Source organism: Parasteatoda tepidariorum, chromosome 3 (genome assembly GCF_982258835.1).
Source record: "Parasteatoda tepidariorum strain Cologne lab strain chromosome 3, Ptep-v5.0, whole genome shotgun sequence".
NCBI lineage: Eukaryota > Metazoa > Arthropoda > Arachnida > Araneae > Theridiidae > Parasteatoda > Parasteatoda tepidariorum.
Window position 1 is genome coordinate 72,143,908 of NC_141757.1, and position 22,995 is coordinate 72,166,902.

General features: G+C 27.8%; 1 protein-coding gene across 3 annotated transcripts in view; it reads left to right on the forward strand.

Annotated features, from left to right (window-relative positions):
* The window catches only part of dysf (neuronal PAS domain protein dysfusion), a 138,894-nt gene that overhangs the window by 111,419 nt on the left and 4,480 nt on the right, over nt 1-22,995 (forward strand). For all 3 annotated transcript variants that reach the window (XM_071181282.2, XM_043038796.3, XM_043038795.3), the window contains 5 exons: nt 10,057-10,146; nt 12,054-12,239; nt 18,831-19,015; nt 20,873-20,979; nt 22,071-22,224. In XM_071181282.2, coding sequence (XP_071037383.1) covers nt 10,057-10,146; nt 12,054-12,239; nt 18,831-19,015; nt 20,873-20,979; nt 22,071-22,224 — 722 coding nt within the window. The remainder of the gene's footprint in view (nt 1-10,056; nt 10,147-12,053; nt 12,240-18,830; nt 19,016-20,872; nt 20,980-22,070; nt 22,225-22,995) is intronic.

Consider the following 22,995-nt stretch of genomic DNA (forward strand, 5'->3'; position numbering starts at 1 on the left):
ATTGATAAGATAATTTGAAAGCGAGTACAGTGGAACCTGTCTAAATTGACCACCCTCGGGACCAAGTCCAATTGTTATATAGAGGTGGTCACTTTATGAAGACTCTTTAAAAAGGACTCCTTAAAAAACTAGAAAATGGTCACCTTACTCAGGTGCTCACTTTAGCCAGGTGGTCACTTTTACAAGTTCCACTGTATATTTTAAATCTATAATATTTAAACAAACTGAACAGTATCAATTATAAATTAGCTGTCATTCTTAATTATATTGCAATAATGCCTTTGTAAAAGTAGAAACCGATTTAGCACAAGTGAAGCAATTATATACTTAAAAATACTTTTAAACATTGAAGCATGAATATAACTTAACAAAGAATTAAACATTGAATAAACATAGAAGCATGATATAGAAAAAACATCTTTAATGTAGTATTTCATTTTTAAAATAAATACGCATTAATTCCTAATAATGCTATTATTATTTTTATTGAACGCATAGTTTAAAAATGCGTGCCTCTGTGTCGCAGTTTCGTTGCTTTCCCGCAACGGGAATCATTTCCTTCCAAAGCGGAATCAATGTGAAAAGGCAAAACTTTCGTACGACTGACTGAGATGAATAAGTAGTTTTCTTCAAACTATTTATATAATAAAAAAATAATTTACAAAAAAAAAAAATCTTAGTACGGAAAAATTCCCATTTTCTTTTTAATATGGCCCATTTGCGCAAATAAAATATTGTGTTAAAGGTCCTGATTTGAATTTATTCAATCGATAATATTTAACTGTCCTGTTTCGTGACAGTTATAAAAATGCAACATAAGCTCATAAAACAACATAATTCTGTGACAATTAATTTTTAAGTATTCATGTTTTCTAAATTTCATCAATTAAATCACGTAATAAGCATTTGATTCGTAATGTTTAATTTCTTTTTAATTTATTTTTAAATCCAACTCAAGAGAAGCCTTAATTTCATTGAAATGTAATTTAAAAAATAAATTTCTTTCAGTAAATATTTTATTGTCTTAGTAATATATTATTAGATAAGTAAGATTGTAAGGATAACTTTTTTTTCTCTTAAAATGTACCACAATTTTAGACTTAAATTTTTTTTTTTTTGGCATTTTACGTTTGGGTAATAATTTGTAAATTAGCTAATCAAGTCACAAGTTCTTTAACTTTTTAAGCAAAACAATTCTACTTGATTACGTTACATTTAATGCAATGTACATTTAATAAAGTACTTTGGATTTTACATGGGTTGATTTAATATATATTTGTTCTAAATTATGCAACCTTTTACACACTGTTTAACGCAGAAAAATTTGAGGAAATCGAAAAAGCAAAAATTTTGGAAATCAAGGCTCTAATAGTCATCAAAGCTATATCTAATTTTTTTTGTGTAAAATATAGAACTAAAATGAATTTTAAATTTAAATTTTGCATGCAAGTTTGAAATTTGTTTGATGTTACATCTTTTTTTGTACTGTTTCAACAATTTAAATTTTCTAATTGAAGCTACATTTTAATGAACGTTATATTTAAAAATATAAACTTTCAATTTTTGTTCTTCTTTTTAAAAATCAATACCTTTAATATTAAGTAACTTGCAAAACACGCCTTTAACAAAGCATTTTTTATGTCAGAATACGGGCTTCATTTTCCAATAATAATAACGAATTTTATTGTTTATATTTTTTAATTTCTGAGCACCATGATTTTCATGAGGAATAAACGGCCCATATAACTTACCGTTATTAATATCTTTTCAGTTAAAATCTTCTTAAAATATTAATTGTATAAAACTCAAACATTTATTTTTTTAAAAGTGGAATTGTTCTAAGAAAAAACTGCACGGTATTCATTTAAAATAAAGGCCATGGTTTCTCACCAGGAGTTCCAAGATAATAAAAAGATTGAGGCACTAACAATGGAGACTTCATATCCACAAAGATCGCATTAGGAAAAAGCCGCTGACCTTATTGCACTTCCGCTTTACTCATCAAAAGTGATAAATTCGTACCACTAAATCATTAAATTTCAATTCAAACAACTGCTCTATTGCTTATTGTCTGATGGACAAGCATTTCAATTTCTCTACATTTCATGAATTTACATTTAAAAAAAAGAGATTTTCTTTTTCCTTGATTAAGTAATTTTTTTTTGCATGCTCAAAAATTGCATAATAGAATGATTTTTAATAACTACAAAATAGTTCTACTATTTAATTTGAAAATGAATTATTAAAAGTGAAAAAAAAATAATAAGATAGTAATAATCTGGTGACTTTTTGCTTTAATTTACTATTTATTTATTAATTTATTTTTGAAAAAATTAGTAACTAATTCTCCTAATTTGAATCTCAGTTTAATGTGTATTTTTAATTAAATATTTAGGTACCTTACACTTTTTTTAACCATAATCATACGATAGATTTTGACAAAAATAGTTGGTTTCCTTATAAGATTTTATTGTGTAATTTTAAAAAGTTGAGAAAATGCATTACTGCGGAAAGGTTCAGCTTAAATTTATTTTAAAATTTTCACTTTTATTATTTTTAAAAATATTAATGGGAGTAGATAAATTTTCTTGCGGGTGTGCAGGGCCGGTGGAAAGGGTGCCAAACGAGACCCAGATTTAATGTTCTCTAAATTATTAATTCAATCCTTTCACAAAATATTGCTTGTTGGAAAAATATTTTTATGACTTTTTATTTTTTAATCATGCATTCTCAAATTAACTTTTTTATGGTTAAAAATTCTCTATGTAAAAGTTTAATTTAAGCTTCACGCCAATATTCTCAATGAGGTAATGCAAGGCAAAAACAGAGGGAGGAGTGACCTTTGAAAATGACCATGTGGACTTTGATCTCTATTCATTTAGTCCTAGATTCATTCTTTTCAATGAAGTCTATTAAGTCATGGGAGTTTTATGAGCATAGGCAGGATTTTTTTTAAAATGAAACATCACTTTGGAATTTAAGAAAGAAATCAGAGCATTTTTTTTGTCTTACTTTAATTGACTTTTTAATCAAAGATAAAATAAATTTTAAATGAATGATTATTTTTAATGCTATGTCTCAATGTGTCGTTATTTTACTGGAATTGGCCCTTTCTGTTTTCTCAGAAATTTGAAATTTCGACTTCAAAGGGACTAAATAACCGATTTTGTTGAAATTTTGTATTTTGCCATAGAAAATTATCTCTTTTAAAAGATATAAATGATATTAAAGTGCATATGCCTCACAATTCAAAGCTATTTTTACTATTATTAAATAAAATATTAAAAATCACAAATAAGTATTCTTTCGCTTGGAATTATCTTTAGTTTAATGAATTTTATAATAGTGTGCAATTTTTTTTGAAAGTTCTCAAATTACAGTGAAATACGCAACAAAAAAATTAACATTGAGGGGTCCAAACTTTGGTCAGTTCTCCTGATCAAACTGTTGCGAGCCTATTTACAAGACTGTGGCTAAATCCTATATTTCTGGGGTCAAAAATACGCATACGTTCGACAAAGGATATATTTATTCAGAGACAGTACGCTTTTGCGTCTGATTTGGTAACTTGAAATTTCGTCACCAATAACTAATATTAGCATATTTGAGATCACTCCCTCGAACCATTAATATTGAGTCCTTCCTTTTTTAGCACTTGTTGATAGAAACCTTAATATTTCATTCAGAAAGAACTCCTATTTCGTCTCAGTGAATATAATTTTAATGAAAGTTTTTCATCCTAATTTCAGCGGATTTTTTTTGAAAGGGTTTATATTTAAAATAGTTATTAAAAATTTTCTGGGAAACTGAAATAAGACTTTTTTTTTTTGACAGCGGGATCGATAACTTCTTGATTCATCTGATTTATTTAAACGTTTATTATTGTTGTAGTTTAAGTTGCATAGAGGTTTTTTACTTTTATATATAGTTTTATAAATTTCATGAATCTCTATTATTTTGGACAGAAAATATCTAGTTTTCCCCTGAAATTTCTTGATAGAAATAGTTATTATTAAAGAATAATTAATTGTAGTAACATTATTAAATAATTGTAGTAAATACTATAATGACAGTCCGTCCTTTTATAATTGTATTTTATGCGTGGCCATTTTCAGTTCTTCTTTAAATTGTTATTTTAATAATTGTATATATTTCATAAACATTTTATTAATAAAGGATTTGTGTGAGGTTTCTTAACAACAAGTATAAATAGCAGTAAATAGAGAGTCATTCAAATGCATTTTAGTGAATGGTCGAATCAGAGAATGAGTGTTTAAAAATATAACAAAAATTTTTAGACGACACTATTTTTTCATACCGACCAGTCGGTCGAGCGGTTAGCGTGTCTGACTGCGAAGCCAATAGCTGCAGGTTCGAATACCGCTCAGGGCATGGATGTTTCTCTCAGTGTGTATAAACGGGTATCTCCCTATAAACGGGTATCTGTGGCAGTGTGGCGTGGGTAATGTTGCTCGCCTCCGTGACTTAGGTTCATATGTGCCCTCTGGGTAACGTTGAATGAGTAATACTTCTTTATCTTCCTAGGCGAGGGACGTAAAAGTTCAGTGCCTGCCATCAGAAAAAAAAAAGAATATTTCTTCATTTCTTAAAACAATTCTTAATGAAATGTCGTATATTGAATAGAAAAAGTACATTTAAAACATTATTTAAACATGTACAATTATAAGGAAGAAATAATAAGATATATCTCCAATTGATCTCATGATATTTATTCATAGGAGCAACTTAAAAATATTTTTCCATACGTATGGATAAATTTAAGAATTTCCTTAACAATTCCACTGTCAGGAGCAAGGAATGAATGTTCCTTTTGTAAATTAAAAGCTATAAAAACCTATTTAAGGTCTACAATGACAAAACAGAGACTAAATTCTTTGACAAGAATTTCTAAGGAAAATGAAACTTCAAAAGCAATTGAAAGAAAACAACTGATAAAAACGATTCTATAAAACAATTAGGTTAATCTATCTAAATCTATCTTAGGTTAATCTATCTAAATCTATCTTAGGTTAATCTATCTAAAATGTTTAATGTGAATGTCTAATATGTGTAAGTCATAAAAGATTATACTCATTAAAAATATTACTTATAATTGATTTTTATTCTAGAATACTTGAAGTGATATTTTATTTAATTAAACTAACGACTTTCTTTTTCAACCTTAAAATCGCTAATTGTTATTTATCTCGATATATTTCTTAAGTAAACATTTAAGGTTGTTATAGATTTATAATTTTCAGGCAGAAATATACAGCTTTATGACTTCACCAGAGAGACAATCGAAGGGAAAAAATGAGTTATAACTAATTTTTTTAAAATTCAGATTCCTTTTCCAAAATTGTTCCGAATTTAGGGCGCCGTTTTTTGTTTCGCCCTGGGCGTGGAAACGGCTTCCACTGGCACTGCGTGGGTGTATAAATTTTGCCGCTTTTATGATCTATGCGATTGCAGAGACATCTAGTGAACTGTATTAGAACTACAACAAGAGAAAAGTTAAAGTTTTCGATAAAAAATTTTTCTTTTATAATTTAACTTGTTGTTTTAAATTAAACCAAAATGGCATTAAGTAAAAGAAACGAAAAAATTATTTGCAAATAAAACTAAGAAAATACGGTTGTGCATTAACTAATAAAATATGAGCTAATCATCTTTCACTCATTAAACGCAGCTTAATGATTGAATTTAAGAACAGCTTAAAAAACTGCAGAGTTAAATTAAAACGAATATTGAATTCAGCTAACAAAATTAAATAACTGCGCTAACTATAAAAGTAATATCTATAAAAATAATATCGATGAAAATACAATATACCCTATCTATAAAAATACAATTCGATAAGATTGATTGAGTGATGATTCAATTATAAAACATTTTTAAATGCGCTTTTAACTTCATAATTGAAACAAAATGAAACAAATTTTAAAAAAAATCGATTTTAATCAATTATGGTTCATGAATCAATTATGAATTATTTTCAAATTCCATTATTGTTAAATACTTCTTGGACGGTTTAAACAACATAAATAAATAAAATAATAAATAATACTATACAGTGTTCAAAATAATGCTCAATTGTGTTTTTTAGTCATTAAATTATAGTTTTAAAATGCACAAGATGAATAAAAAAATTGAATCTGGATCCAAAAAATGTTATCTTTATCTTTTAGATATACATTTTAGGTATACTTTTGGATATTATATTTCTAACTTGAAAATAAATTAAAGAAATATCACAATATTATTATTTTACTAAAGTAAGAAATTTTTATTGAATCATTGATTTTCACTGACTACGAATCAGCAAAGCTCTTTTCTAACATCTGTGTTGAAATGTTGGAATATATTTTTAAGGTTTTATAATGATATATTTACTTTTAATATGGGAGAAGTTAAAAGATTGATCTGTATTTAAATTGTAACAGATTATGGCATTTTTGCATCGAATTTGGATTAACTTTCAGACATTTTAATTTTTCTGCAGCTGCTTTATAGTTGATATCATTGCCAAAATGACTGTTCTAAATATACTTAACGATAAACAATATTTATTTGACAAACTTTAAAGGCTGTAATAGAATTTATTGTGAAATCAAGTACCGAATAGCGCTTTCTATGAAAATGTTTTCCAGTACAGGGAAAATTTAGTTCGGTTATGTTAAAATAATAATTTTGTGAGCAACATGTTACTTTTATTTTTGAAATTGCTTTATTTAACAGAATGGTTAGTGACTAAACAGACTACAAAGTGTTCCTATTGAAACACGATGTAACAAAAATACGCGCATTAGGGGTCACAAATTAATATTTAAATACGGATTTGGACGCAAACCTGCTTGATTGTCGGAGGAAGCAGATATGAGCTGTACCATAATTTATTTTTAAAAAATTTCCTTTTTTCACATTAGTCAATAAAACTGGTTCTTTTTTATTAATCACAGAATTGCATGAAAACTGCTTGAGCATAATTAAGTTGTAGTTAGTTGCATAACAATTTTCGAAGTAAGGTGTAAAAATTTGCTCTAAGAGGCAAAACCTAATAATAAATTAAAAGCAATAATAAATGAAAAGTAATAATAAATCAAAAAAAAAAATAATTAAGTAAAATGAAGAATTAAATCATTTTTAATGAGTTCAGTTTGGTAGCAATTCAACGGCAAGCATGGATTAAAACATTTTTTTTTTTAGATTTTCAATAGTTTACAATTTATAATTTTTTTGTGTCAAAAGATACTAATATGTATGAATGTATGTAAATTAAAATATTTTAATTCAGATTATTATATATTATCATTACTTCATTTAAAATTACATGCTACTCCTGTTTTATAATTAGAACGTTTAGAACTACAATCAGAAGAAAATTGCGTTCATGGGTGTAAAATTTCTTAAATATTTCTCGTATGTAAACTAATCACTCGCAAGTCAGGCTTAAAACAACAACGGTATATATTAACAAAATAATTTTTCTTAAGAGAAATTACGGAATTATTTTTTCCCACAAGAAGAGAGCAGTTAGAGAAAATGGATTTTTACGGTTAGTCCACAGTAAATTAACTTTTGCTTTGCATACAGTCATTTCCTTTTGTAAACAATACTGAAAGCGTTGTTCAGTAACGAGGTTCGGTTCAACAAAACAGCACTAAAAACACGAAGACAATTTCCTCATAAGCATGACTCACCTCGGTATTTCAGCAATACAGCCAATTGTTGAGTGCATTGGAAAAAATTACCGGTGGACAAGACAGCAGAGGGAAAATTTTATTAGGAAATTAAATGGCGTCATTTCCCGCAATGATTTTGCAAAAGATGAAGAATTTCTCCGTATACAAAACTCGCTGCAGCAATTGACCGATTCTGATTTTTTTAAAACAATAGCGACAAAGGAATTTGAGCTGATAGGGGAAAGAACCGACAAATGGAAATGCTATATTTATCTATTTTTGTTTCTTGTTGACTTATTTATTGTCCATTTTATTAAGCTCTTATGGATCCATTGCGGGAAAAAGCGGCACTCTTGGCGAAAATATCGTTTTAATATATATAGATTTGCTTAAACTTATTTGGGACGCTTACAGAAATTACACAAAAATTATTTTAAAACTTAAAATGGTTAATTTACTGTCCGAAAATTTATCATAGAAAATATTAGTGAGACAAGGTTCTTCTAAGCGTTATTTTTTGTAATTTTTAGAATGCATATGGAAACTGTAAAAACTTTTTACAAAACACTTTTTACTATTTAAAACTCCCTTATTCAATGATTTGACAGGGAAAAAAATAATTCTATTCGTGTCTTAACATGAACATTACCTGTTTTAAACCCACAATGTTGACTTTTTCAGAATGTCACTTAATTCCTTCTTTCACTAAGCTATTCAATTATAATTGTTTTAAAATAGTTTTATTTTACATTACGTAAGTAGCTTAATGAAATTTATGTTCATTGGTTCAGTAGTTTTTAAAAAGATTTATGGTTACTGCTCAATGAAATTTTTTAAAAATATTTCTTGTTTAACTTTTCATTTATGCTTACTGAGTAATACTATTTAGGCACAAGCAATAATTAGTTACACTTGCACTTTAAGTTAGTTACACTTGCACAAGCTGAAATGCGCCCAAAAATGTAGACCTCCTGCAACTTTTTTTTAATTAGTTATTTTATTTTTATTTATTTTTTGAGGTATAAAAATAAAATAAAATAAGAAAAATTGAAAAATATTTAGTCTTCTTGTACTCGTCTAACCGAAGAGTACCGAAGTTGTATTGTGAGAAAGTTTTAAATTTATATTTTATTTAAGAAATTCTTCTGATTCATAATTTCTATGAGAAATGTCTTGATTTTGCACAACATACGATTTATTGAACTAGAATAAATTTCTACTCTAAAAGTACCTTGATATGCGTTATTTCGTAATTTTTTTTAAAAGTTGTATAAAAGAATGCAGTTTTGGAAAAAAAAAGAAAAAAAAAGAAAACGATTTTTTTCCATTACTCATTTTTTTTTTTTTTTTTTTTTTTTTTTTAAATAAGTGGAGTTTTAACAGGAAAATGTGTTTTGTGAAAAGCTTCCCACACTGTAAAAAATTCCTTTGTAAATGTTAGTAATTGTAATGCCAGATGTAATACATTTGTAAACGTTAGATATTTGAAGATATACAGTACTTTTTAACTTCAAATCTATTTTTACAGGAAAATGTTACGGAACAAAAAACTATGATTTACCGTAATTTTTATAGTAATAATTACCGTAAAATCACTGACCCACTTTAACTAAATAAATGCTACTGTAAAATTACGGTATAATATTTTATGGTAAAAATCGATTTTACGGATGATGTACCCGAAGTGTCGGTACTTAATACCTTCATTTGATTCGGAATTTCTTACAGTGCACTTTTGTTATAATTTCCAAATTCTCAAAAATATCACTTGAACCTTTTACCGAAAAGAAGGTTTTTTTAGAAGCAAAATTTTGATATCTAAGAAGTGAAGAGAGTTAAATGAAATTTCAAACGCTCTTGTGTCAGAGCTTCTTCTTTTTCGGCTTATAATTACAAATATTGCGTAAGGACACACACATAAAAAAAGCAAAATTTATTTTCAATAGTAAACATAATGTTTTCCCACAACACAACAATTTTCTACTTTTCATAATACGGAACCTACCCTCACTTTAATCACCATGGAGCCCGGGGTGACAAGGGTGCTAGTCGGCGGGTTGCTCTCATCACCCGGGCAAGATAGTGGGTAAAACATTTACTATCAGGGGGATGTGATGCCTGGGTCCGTGAGAATTACCCCCAGGGTTAAAGAGATTAACCGTTATCTACTGTTTTAAGTTAATTCGGCTATTTTTTTTTATACCATGACCACAGGCTATTAGTCGACCCTGTAAATTGATAGATATTCCCTACCGTTATTTGATTGGGCTTCGATTTCTGGGAGCCCTATAAGATAAGCTTAATGTTTTCGTTCCTAAGTGATAAACAGTTTTAATAATTACTTTTTATTTATTTATTTATATTTTTTTCTTAGGCTTTGAGTGGTTTTTTGATGATGATGACACAAAATGGAAAGCTTTTATACATCTCAGATAATGCAGCAGAATATCTCGGTCATTCTATGGTAAGTAAAGAATTAGTAATTATTAGTTAGTTACTAATTATTAATTAGTTATTAATTTGAAAAATCAATTGTAGTTGAATGGCAAATAATAACAGTCATGATGATTGACAAATGTAAGACTTCATATAGATTGAAGCCTGATATTTCATTTGCGATTGACAAAGTAATTTAAAAATTCAGAAAATCAATTAATCAAAAAAATTAAAACAGATGATACTTTACTAGTTTTAGTATTATTTAAAAATTTGTATAAATTGAATTGAGTAATGTAATGTTGCAGCTTATAATAAGTTTTAATAAAATAAATAAATTTAGTGAAATTTTTTTTCAACTAAATAAGAAACACCTTTGTTAATTTTCTTATTTAATTACCAAAATTAAATATCGCAATTAACAAACTTGTTGACAATGATAAACATTTATTTATGCTATATGGGAAATAATGATAAATCTGTGAGAAAATTTTTTAACTTTATTAAAAATCACATAAAATAGGAGTAACATTTTTCTTTTATACTTTTTATGAAGTAAAATCTCGAAAAGAAATAAATTAGCAAAAATAATTTTTCAAATACTTTGTTAAAACTTAAAGTAAAATACCAAAACTACATAAAAAGAGAAAGAGGAATTTCAAACAATCCTTCTTAAAAATCAATTAAAAAAACTATAGATATTTGAGTGTCACTTTTTTTTTACAAAAGAAAAATGCAAAATAAATACATTAAGCATAGCTACTTTTCCTTCCCCCCCTTTTTTTTTTACATATTATAACATTTCCATAAAGTGAAATTAAAAAATTTGAAATTTTTATCAGAGGAAATTTTTGCTCTAAAAATCCCCTTTTTTTCATTAAAGGAAAAACATGCATTTTCTTCTAGAAATTATTTGTTAAACAAATATTCATAAAATCTCACTTTTTCTATTATTTTATTTTGTTTTAGTTTTTAGCATACATAATAACGATTGCTAGATTTTTATCAGTAGAATTACTTTCACAAAATGGAAAAGTACTATTATTAGATTTGGAAATTAAACCTTATAAACATCTTAATATTTTTAATAAAACTTCAATAAAAAAATTTGCATGAAAATTATTTATTTTAGGCATATTTTATTTTATTCTTTTCTTTATTTTTAGCAAGATATAGACATTTTTTAATTATCTGGTTAATTAATCCTAAATATGCTTTATTTTGATAATTCCTAAGGATAGTTTTATCTTGATAATTCCTTTGAAGTGTTTTATTTAGAAAATTCCTGTAAATTGTTTTCCTGTAAATTGTTTTATTGAAACAATTAATTTAAATTGCATTATTTTAATAATTTAACCGTGAAGTATTAATTTGAAATATATTTTTTCTAGCACAGGATAATCGTTTAAAATTTTTTTAACAAAATTTTAAAAACACACATTATATGGAAGTTACCTATCGTTTTACTTTTTTTAAGTAGTAATTTTTATCAATTGTAAATAACTCGTAATGTTTGATTCTTTTTTAATTTTTTTTTCCTTTCTTTAAATTGTTTTGATTTATTAATTTGCTTAAATTGTATTATTTCGTAGATTTGTTTAAATTTTTATATTTTAATGATTAGTCTAAATTATTTATTTTAATGATTTGTTTAAACTGTTTTGTTTTAATAATTTAACCACGAAATATAAATTTGAAAAATATCCCTGCTAACACAGGATAATCATTTAGCATGTTTTAATTTAATGAAATTTTCATAACACGCATTATATGGAAACAACTCATTTTTTTCCTCTTTTCTTCGATTTCATTTTTATAAACTATAAAAAATTCATAGTGTTTGCTTAAATTATTCTGCTATGATATGATTCTTTGAAATGATTTGGTTTAATAATTCTTTTAAATAGTTTTGCTTCAATATCTTTTTTTCTTCAGGAGGATTTGCTAATCCACGGAGACAGCGTGTATGATATAATCGAAAAGCAAGATCACCAAGCTATTCAAACAGAATTGATGCGTAGTTCTAATCCTTTAAACATGATGAACGATACTCGTATGTTCCTATGCAGGATGAATGTGTCCCGCAATGCTCGCAGACAAATGCGCTTCGGAGATCAAAAGGTTAGTCTTAAGATAAGGCATCATTAAAGAGATTTCCTCCTTTTCTATGTGTCTAACTGAAACTGTGCAAACTGGAACACTTTCAGATTATTGATTTTTATAAATAACACATATGCTTCTCACACATACAAGGGTTTTGATATATATATATATATATATATATATATATATATATATATATATATATATATATATATATATATATATATATATATATATATATATATATATATATATATATATATATATATATATATATATATATATATATATATATATATATATATATATATATATTAGCATCTTTATTACCCAACCACTGTTACCGTTTCTTAATGTTAGAGTATAAAGCTTTGTGTTAATATTTTCTGTAAAACATTATCAAAATTAGCTGTTAAACTTTAAGTTTATTAAAATATTATAATATAAAAAGTAATACCCCAAGTACATGCATTGTAAAAAAATTCGGTTCCAGTTACGGTATAAAGTACCGGCACTTTGGGGCATCATCACTAAGATCCATTTTTACTATAAATTATTACACCTTAATTTTAACAGTAATATTTTATTATAAGAGTGATTCAGTGATTTAACGGTAGTTATTAGTATAAAAATTACGGTATATCAGATATTTTGTTCCATAACATGTTGGGGTAAAAATAGATTTTACGATAGAAAGTACCAGCAGCTTGAGTGACGGTACTTTGTACCGTAATTTGATTCGGAATTTTTTGAAGTGTTCTTTTACTCAAAAATTTAAGTTTAAAATAGTAAATAATAATTCATTGATTTTGAAAGTGTTTGATTTGTCGTGAATTAATTTTGAATATTTTTTTAATCAAATATAACATGAGCCATGGTTTATTCACTGTTTTTGTTTGAAAACAAAAAAGGTTTTGCCTATAAAAAGTAATTAAGATTCTAAGCATTTAAGAAATCTTTGCAGTTAAATCCTAGATTGTTGAAACGTTCGATACAAGTTGAACTACAATAATTATACTTATCTTATTAATTGCAAGCGCATTCGTAGATGTTATTATGGAGCAACCGTGTATTTAGATTTTTAATATTGTCGTGCTAATAATGTAATCAAAATTATTAATAGTACATGTAGCACCGTGCAATAAATTCGTGATATATTACGATTAAAGGTACCCAGATTGTGATGCAATTGGAAACTTATTGTTCTACAATGCATTGATTGCTTAGTATCTTATTAAAATAGCAGAAAATTCAGAAAACATTATGATCCCAAGTACCTATATTGTGATGCAACCGTGAAATGTTTTCCTAACAGTGTAGGATTCAATACCGTATGAAAATTTCGGTGAATTTGAAAAATATTCTAATTCAAAATACCCCAAGAAGCATTGAAATGTTTATAAATTTATTTCTTACGGAGCGAGGCATTGTGTGAGAAAATGTTCTTATAGGAAAATATTCGAAGCTTAATTCGGATTTTTACTTTTTTCTATTTATCAATTTCAATCAGAGAAAAAAAGAATAAAATTAAGGAGAAAGCAATCATAAGACATTAAGCATTCCATCAAAAGGCCATCTCCGCAATCCATATCGCACCATCGACACCCAACGCAACGCGGAAGATGTAGTGAGAGGTCAAAAGATGTGGCGTGGGAGTGCCCTGCAGACATGACCCCCTGCAACAGATCCTTGTATTTATTGATTTACGAGCCCATCTTCTAACCTTATGACCTTTTGCAAGGTTCAGGGGGTGGGGCACTTTGCCAAATTTTGATATCAAAACATTCCCCCTTTCTGTGGTTTTCCCCTTACCTGATTTTAGACCCTCCGGTAAGTAATCACTAAACTCACGGATCATTAGAATTTTGTATGAAAACAGCTCAAAGAAATAAGTTTAGAACCACTACTTCTTTTCTCCTCTGATAATTCGAAAATATAGTCGCATGGGAAACATTTAATAAAGATTATTAAGTTGTTATTTCATTCTTCATGTGTATGTTCTGACTATTTTTATTTATTTATTTTTGGAGGAACACTTTGCCAAAAAGATTTCAAAAATATTAAAAATAAATAAAGTAAAAATTTCTTGAACACGTTAATTTTTTTCATTAATATGCTAAATTATATTTTGTTGTGCTAAAGGAGAATTTAAAATATAAAAATTAAAAGACTCTTAATTGAGTGTAATTTAAAGCGCTAAAGAGTGCATTTTTAAGCATAAATATTAAAATAATGGCTATTTTAAAAATTAATACTTGGATGATGATTATAATTGTTTCATTAATGTGAATAAACTCTAGCACATCATTTCAAAAGAATCAAAAACTATATAGATCCATACTACCGTGCTGAATTATAAGACCAAAACACTATAAGAAATAATAACAATTAAAAACTTCAAATTTTTCGTTTAGTAGTTAGGTGTGTTTCGTAATTTTGAGTATGCTAATTTTCATCATGAGTTAATTAGATTGGTTTCCTTAAAATTGTGAAATAAATAAATAAATAAAATAAAAATTAAAATGTATTTAAAATGTATAAGTTACAGTAGCTTTGCACATTCGCTTGAATTTTATTTATATATTTTCCGTCTTGATACGTCAAAGGTACGATAGAACTAAATGGATGTTGGTTGAAAATTCTCTTTGAAATTTAATTTTTAATTGAAATGGTTTTTGTACTTATATCCAAAATCATGCATTGTTACATTTTACGTTAGGGCTTACAAATTTTCTGCAACCTTAATAGTGCTAGTTGAACCCCGAGTTTGTGAAATTGCTAGTTGGTACGGAAATGTTGTGTAATCCAATGCAACAAGGAGAATTAATTGACAAGATAATATGGTTCAACGTGGCATCCTTTTATGGTTGCAGTAAATTCACATGATATCACATATTAAGGTGCACTGATATTTTTAGCATTGTAAAAAAATGAAACTAAGAATCAAGCAGCGCATAAAAAGCAACAACAAGTGCAAACATTGTGCGGTGAATACCGACAATCACATAAGTGCTTTGCTGAATGTCCGATATATTTCTTAGATATCTAATATTTCTTACTTAATGGATTGATAAAAAAATCATTGCGTTTTTTTTCTTCTAAATTTTACAAAGTCATATATTTATATAAATGTTGAATGTTGATCAATGATGCATAGTCCCTTTTGTTCGATTACCTTTTGCCATCGCTCGGTGAGGTTCATGATTCTTCGTTCGTAAAAGGACCCGCATTATATGTAAAAAACTGAACGAGGTTTACAGCCTCATCTGAATTTAACGTAATTCCCAGCCGGAGGTTTTAAAGAGAACGAAACAACTGAAAATTTGACGCTGCAAGGTCAGGAGAGTATGAATGGAGGGGCAACACATCCTATCCCATCTCCAATAACTTTTGACGGTTCGCTAAATATATGTAAAGTCTCACGTTGTCATGATGAAGCACTACTTTTTCGCGATTGATGAGTTCTGGACGTTTCTGAATGACAAATTCGTTCAAACTGTCCGATAGCCTACAGTACACATCTGAATTAATTGCTATGTTCCTTGATTGGAGCTCAAAAAACACAACATCCTTCAAATCCCACCATACTGGCAGCATAACCTTCCTCTGATAAAGTTCTGGTTTTGAAAACGTTGATGGCGAATCTTCGCATCGTATCCAGAATCATTTTCGCATCACATTGTTGTAAACAACCCACTTCTCATCAGTTATCATTCGTTCCAAAAACGAGACGTTTACTTCACGTTTTATGAACATATCGCCAATGTTTATTCGTGCCGTCAAATGAACTTCTTTATGTTCATGGGGAACCTTAATTTCGAACTTTCTTACACATTCCACTTTCTTTAGATGAGCGTGATCACTAATTTGACTGACTTTCATTGTCCTTGCAGTCTCTTGCATCGTGTAACGTGGATTTAACTGGATCAATGTCTTTATTTTGTCATCATCAATTCGGGTAGGACTTCTTGATCGAGGGGCATCCTTTAAATCAACCAGCTCAGAATTTCTTGAACCAGTTTTGGCATTGACGTTCTTGTAGAGCATCGTTACTGTAATAAATTTTACGCAACTTTTCACAACAACCCTTTACAAAAGTAAGATTTTAAAATAGGGCGAAAATGAACACTTTGATCTTCCATTTTTAACGTATTGTCAAATCTCCAAAACTCAATGAAATGACCCCAAATTGTTCTTTATAGTGAAGCTTAAACTGTCAGATGTCAAAGAAGTAAAAACTACTATTGCGAGTGCTCTAAGTATTACTGAAACTACCCAACTGTAAAAAAATAGAAAATAATTTTTAAAAAAAAGAGACTTTTTACTCAGCCTAATACACCAGAAAATTTCAACAATCAGCAGATGGTAAATGTTGAAAAAATTCTTTTCTTAATTATCACAATTTCCAACTCATTTAGTAAATGTCGTCATGCAGCATGTACTCATGGTAAGATTGTAAGTAAAAAATAACGACGATTACAATTTTTAGATTTCAGTTACAATCCATGACTATGTGATTGCCAACATTTACGATAACATATAAACAGATATTTCCCCCCCCCCCAAGAATTTGTAAATTGTCTCTAATTTATGTAAAGCTATTCTTTCGGTATCATAAAATTGAAGCTGTAAAAAATCCCAATTCAAATTAAACCAGCATTCAGATGTGGAAAATCGCGCAGAGAGAAAGAAAAAAAAAAAACGAACCGATTTCTTTTAGAGAAAGGCGATCGAACAATAGGATATTTATGAAAACAAAAAGATGTTCATAGCAAAGAAGGGTAATCGAAAGCAGGTAGTAATATCCTGAATGTAATGAAATAATAATACCTAACATTTTGCACAACGGAATTAAAAACCCATTCGGGGTCTTCTAATCCGCCGTTCTGCTCCAATATAACTGCTCTCGGTAAATCGTTGATCTCATTAGCGGGCACTCTCAAAAGAAACAAAAGGTTATATGGAAAGGAAAACCAAACAGAAATCAGACCTTGCGTGCTTACGAGTCACCCGTCATCGGGGAAGTGCCCTTTTCTTTAGAAACTTTTACATCGGGGGAACATCATTACTGGGACCTTTGTGATGTGTGCCGACAATTTAATACTGCTCTCCCATTCGATTCTTCTTACAAAGGGAGATACGTTTTATTTATTTCAACTTTTTTGAGTTTTATTTATCTTTCTCAGTTGTTTGCCGGAGTGAGACAGCAAATGGTTAATTTGACAATTAGTTTGAATGAACAATTTAATATTGAATGAAAGATCAATCAAACGTTTTCAATGAGGGACTCGTCATCTACAATGAGATATTCGTCTAGTTTATTTCATCTTTATTTGTTTTATTGACTTGTTAATAGTGATTGCTGTTTCGAATTAATAACAATTCAACAATTAGTTTAAGTTGTCAGTAAATACGGCGTATAAAATAAATACTCCTGTAACTGTCAATTATTAAGTGGTTGTCAATGGTTAATTTATCAATTAGTTTGAAGGAACAATTTAATATTGAAGGAAAAACTAACTAAAAGCTAGTCCTTTTCAACAAAAGACTAATCAACACTGAGTGAAAAAAAACATGGCCAAAACTACTAGATATGTAATATAGCTATATAGGATGGTAAAAATTTACAGTGTTTCTAGCTCCATCGGATTACCAAAGAGCTCAGTAAAAATTACCGTAGTACCTCGGTTGAGTTTGCTAAAGTTAACAATAAAATATGGTTATGTGGCATATGGTAATTTCATCGTGATACTATAGAGCATGGCATAAAAACTGTTTATATGGTTAAATTTACTTTTCCGTATTGTATCTCTTACTAAATGTGAGGTAAGAAAAACTATACTGAGGGGGAAAAAAAAAAAAAAAAAAAAAAAAAAAAAAAAAAAAAAAAAAACAGTATTTGAGTGGTTTAAATACCGTATATTTTGGTTTTATTAACCGGAATTATTAAATTTTTTTTTCACCAGAAATGTCATTACAGTATGGTAATTTTATCAGAATTTTTTTTCCGTGTACAATGTAATATTCATTTTATTTACTTCCAAACTGTAAGTTTAATAATGTGCTTACATTCATTAAAAAAAGTACTAGTTACTTCATCTTTTAGTCGTCTTATACATTTGCTGAATAAAATAAGATGGAAACAGTTTAATTTAATTTAAGAATGAATTTGAAAAAAAAATCAAAATTGCGATCTTATATCTTGAAAGGTTTATCCTCAAAAGGAGAGTAATTTCATTAAATCGCAAAGTTGTTTTATTCACCTGTTGATAAAAAATGACATGACAATAACTGATTTATTTTTTCATGTTAATAAAGTAGCAAAAAGACGCAACTTATAATACAGTGAAAAACTTAATATCCATTATTTACTATTCGATTTTATTTTATTTTTAACTTGAATGAATTTTTATTGTAAATTTTAGCTTTTTTAATTAAAGTTACTTTATTTCGATGTTACTTTATTTACTTTTTTTTAAAGATAGTGATGTTTACTTCATTAGTAACTCATTTCTGTCTCCTTATTCGAAATCTTACCAATTTATCGTTTATTGAAATCATTAAATATCAAATACAAGATTTGTAATCAAATCTTCATTCATTTTTCAGGTAGTGCTTATTGAGGGTCATTTTGTGAGTTTTTTACCTCTATGCAGCCGGAATGAACCCGTTTTCCTTGCAACATGTACCCCTGTAGCCATGCCAGAAACCCGTGAATGCGTTGTTCAAGGAAGTACAACTGTTTTTACAACAATACATTCTATGGATATGAAGTTCCTACACATAGACAGAATGTAAGTATAGCTTTAAGCATTGATAAAATTCTACCAACAACTAACATACTTTTTCTACTATGTAACAAACTTTGTAAACTTATACTAAAGGTAATAAGGAATGCTTATGAATAAATAAATTTATAACATTCTGAAAAATGTACAAAGCGATTGCTGAGTTCACAGAACAGGATAGTCTTCACTCTTTTAAAATTATCGTAGACATCGAGATAAGAGTTTTAACCATATGTTTGTTTACTTCACGAGTTCTTGATTAGCTTTTCATTTGCAAGTGAAATCGAAGCAATTTGCTTTAAGTGAGATTATTACATTCCTATCTATACGAATAATAAGCATCCTTTTCCAAACACTTTAACTATTGCCCTCAGGAGTAGTTATACCGCAATACAGTTCGGAATGATAGGACATAATGGTTGATGTAAAATTCTTCCAGAGGTGGAATCTCTGTCACGATTTATATTCCTTTATGTCTGTTTATTTTTTCAAAAGTCGTCTGCTTTCTGAACCTGGTTTATTGAGGTACAGAAGTAAGCTTTCGGTAGCTGTAGCTTCGTGACCAGAAGCATTGATGACGAATTGAAGCAGATTACGCAAAGTCTAACTGAAACAGAAGTGACCACCTGCTCCACCTGCATTGATGACCATAGGTCAAGGAGGCTACAGGCGTTCCCACGGTTTATTTGAATTGACATTGATCAATGCACCTGCTTCCGAAAAATTAACTATTTCTTCGAGAAAAATTACTGATTTATCTCTTGACCAATGATTTTAACATTGTTTATTGGTAACTCGGCAACCTTGACAAGAAGATGATACTTGCAAACGTCTTAATTGAAGCAGCGTTGAAAAGGGAGGTTTTAATTTATAGTTTTCGATGACTGGTTGATTCATGTTTTGCTGACGTCTGTTGCTTAGTGATTGGTGATCTTTTTATTAGCATAATGTTGTCCAACAATCAAATATCATTAAGTTTTAGAGGGGAAAAACACTAATGTTAGTGTTAAAAAAAAAAAAAAACTTTTTTGCTACTGGGAATTTTTGAAATCCGAATTCAAAAACGTTAACTCATTTTCCTGTTCGTTGGTTAATCAAATCTGCAAAATTAAGCAATTAAAGTTAATTTTTAATTTATCACTTAAGTTCAAATTTAAACATTGTCAGAATTTTCTGATTGTTAGTTATAAATATTTTTTCAAAAGGAATTAGAGAATAAATTTCAAATTGTTAGTAAGAGATATATTTTTTTTCTAATTTTCAATAAATTTCAAAGCTGTTTTTTCCTAGAAAAATGTAATGCATATCATAATGAAATGTGCATTTATTTATAAAGGCTTAAAATTAAAAAGAAACATTTTTAATAAACTAATAAAAACTTTTAGCCACCATATAGATATTTCAGAAATATTTCAAATAAAATCATTTAAAATTTTCGTTTATGTTTTATTTCTATCGATACCTTTTTTTTCTGCATGAAAACAAACAATGAACAACATTGCAGAAACCTAGTTTAAATAAATCATTTTAGTTAAAAATTAATGCTTTTTAAAATTGAGTGTTTTTTTAAATGCTATATTTAAGTTTAACTAAGCAAGCTAGATATATAAATATGAATGGATGCAAAATATAACTTGCTTAATGTTTCGAAAAAAATATAATCTAAGAGATGGTGTCATTTCTATTATTTTTATTTATTGTTATTTTTTATTTATTATCATTATTTTTATTTATTGTTATTTTTTATTTATTATCATTATTTTTATTTATTATTATTTCATATTTTTTATTATTTCATATTTCTTATTCATTTATTATTATTAAATCGTTATTTGCAACCGTCCACTTTTTTTTCTTTAACAGAGGAGAATTTCATCTGGGTTATACAAAAGCCAGTCTTCAAGGAATCTCATGGTATGAACTTGTTCATTGGGATCACTTAAGAGAAGCACAGTCAAAACATAGACTAAGTAAGTTATATATACATTTTTTTTAAATAAAATTATGTGTTTCACTATTCTCAAAAGCTTTTTTAAGGAGTTTGCTTTAATTAAATTTGACTGTAGTATGGTATGTTTAAGAATTTGTAAAACACCAGATTACTTTCTTTCTTAAGAAAGTCTGGAAAAAAATTCTGTAGTATGGTAAATTAATTTCTATCTTCCAATTTCGTTCCATTGTTGAAAGTTGAAAAAATTATTGGATAAAAAAATTTCTAAACTTTAAATGTTGTTTAAATAGAATTTGAATTTAAATTTTTTTTTTTAATTAGCATATAAGTTTTATGCATTTACTTATAGTTAAACATGGTCTGTGATCTTGTCTACACAATTTAGTAAATTACCTGAAAAATACTTTAAATAAAGTATATATTTATAATTAAATAAAATATCTATACATGAAAAAATATAAAAATAATAATTTAACTTCTGTTTCATTTTCAACTCTGCATTTCATGCATAGAGTTTCCTTAATGAATTTCAAAGAAAGTTTTGCGAATGCCTTCCCATATTTGGCAAGAGTATTTCAACTTAATCAAAAAAGTTTCTCCCCTTGGACGTGCTCTCGTCTGGTATTAGTACGTAATGTATTCTTTATACTTAGACTCTCGGAATATGCTGGCCTTCTTACTCATTCTGTCAGTTCTGAAGGGGTTAAATTTGGTTATTAGAAGGAACTGAGAATATGGGAACTTCTTATAAATATTAATGATGAAATAAAGACTAAATAATAAAAGTTATACGAAATGCAGAAGGTAGGGATAGTTGTGATGTCTAATTAAAATATTCTTACTTTTAAATTGATTTGGAGACAAAAATCATCAAATTATAGTCTGAATTTAAAGTTATGTTTTTTATTTTGATATTTAACAATATAGTAATATTAATTAAATCTGAATATTTCCCTTGCATCTGACGAAAAAGGAGAGTTCGATTTAATAATAATTTATATATATATATATATATTTATATATATATATATATATTTTGTTGTAATAATATTTAAAAATAGTATAAGTTTGATCAAAATGTATAAAAAAAGGACTCTTCTTCCTTTTCAGTCACGCAATCTGAGCAGGAGCGATCATGCATCATTCTTCTTCGACTTCAAAACAGTTCAGGTCGTTGGTTGTGGGTGCATGTCGTTTTACAAATCAAAGACAGCACCGATACTACGCAACAGTCCGTCATAGTCTGCACTAACCAAATTCTCAGGTAAGAATAGTATGAGTAGGTACTTCCATATTTTTTCTGAACAATCAAAGACATTATTTACAGCCATTGTCATAAAAGAAAATTATTCATCCTTTACGACTTCCCGACAGCATTTCCGACTGTTAAAGAATATGTGAATTGTGAGCGAAACATACACGACAACTTAATGCATGCTATAAATTACATTTTAGTACTTGTGCTTTTAATTGTGTTGAGCATTAATTACTACATGATTGTGGCTGAAAAACTTTATCCATTTCTTTGAAATAAATGAATGGGTTTTAGCCACGTAATATTTTATTTTAATCATTTTTGATTATGAGAAACATTATCATTTTTATACCCCTTTAAAAATATTGTTAAACGCAGCAATGGAATCAAAAATGAATCAAGTTAGTGTATTTAAAACTCGGCATTACCAAACATATATAAACATTCGAAATAAGTTGGATAATAATAAATTGGATAAAATAAATTGGATGAGTATGCGGAATATAATAAACAATCCTGAAAATAAGGAAGCTGCTTGTTTAATAATTTTGAAAAACTGTCGAGATAACTGAAACAAATTCATTTTTTTAAATTTTTTTTTAATAATGAATTATGTGAAATAGGGTGAATCTTCTAATTTTTATTTAAAGAATATTTTATTCTAAGCAAAAGTAGTTCTTTAAATAACTGATATTTCTAAACATAGTTATTAATTATAGACGAAGTCCTGGCACTTAAAAAAGTAAGACTGATTACTTGTTGTTTTCGTAAGATTATTTA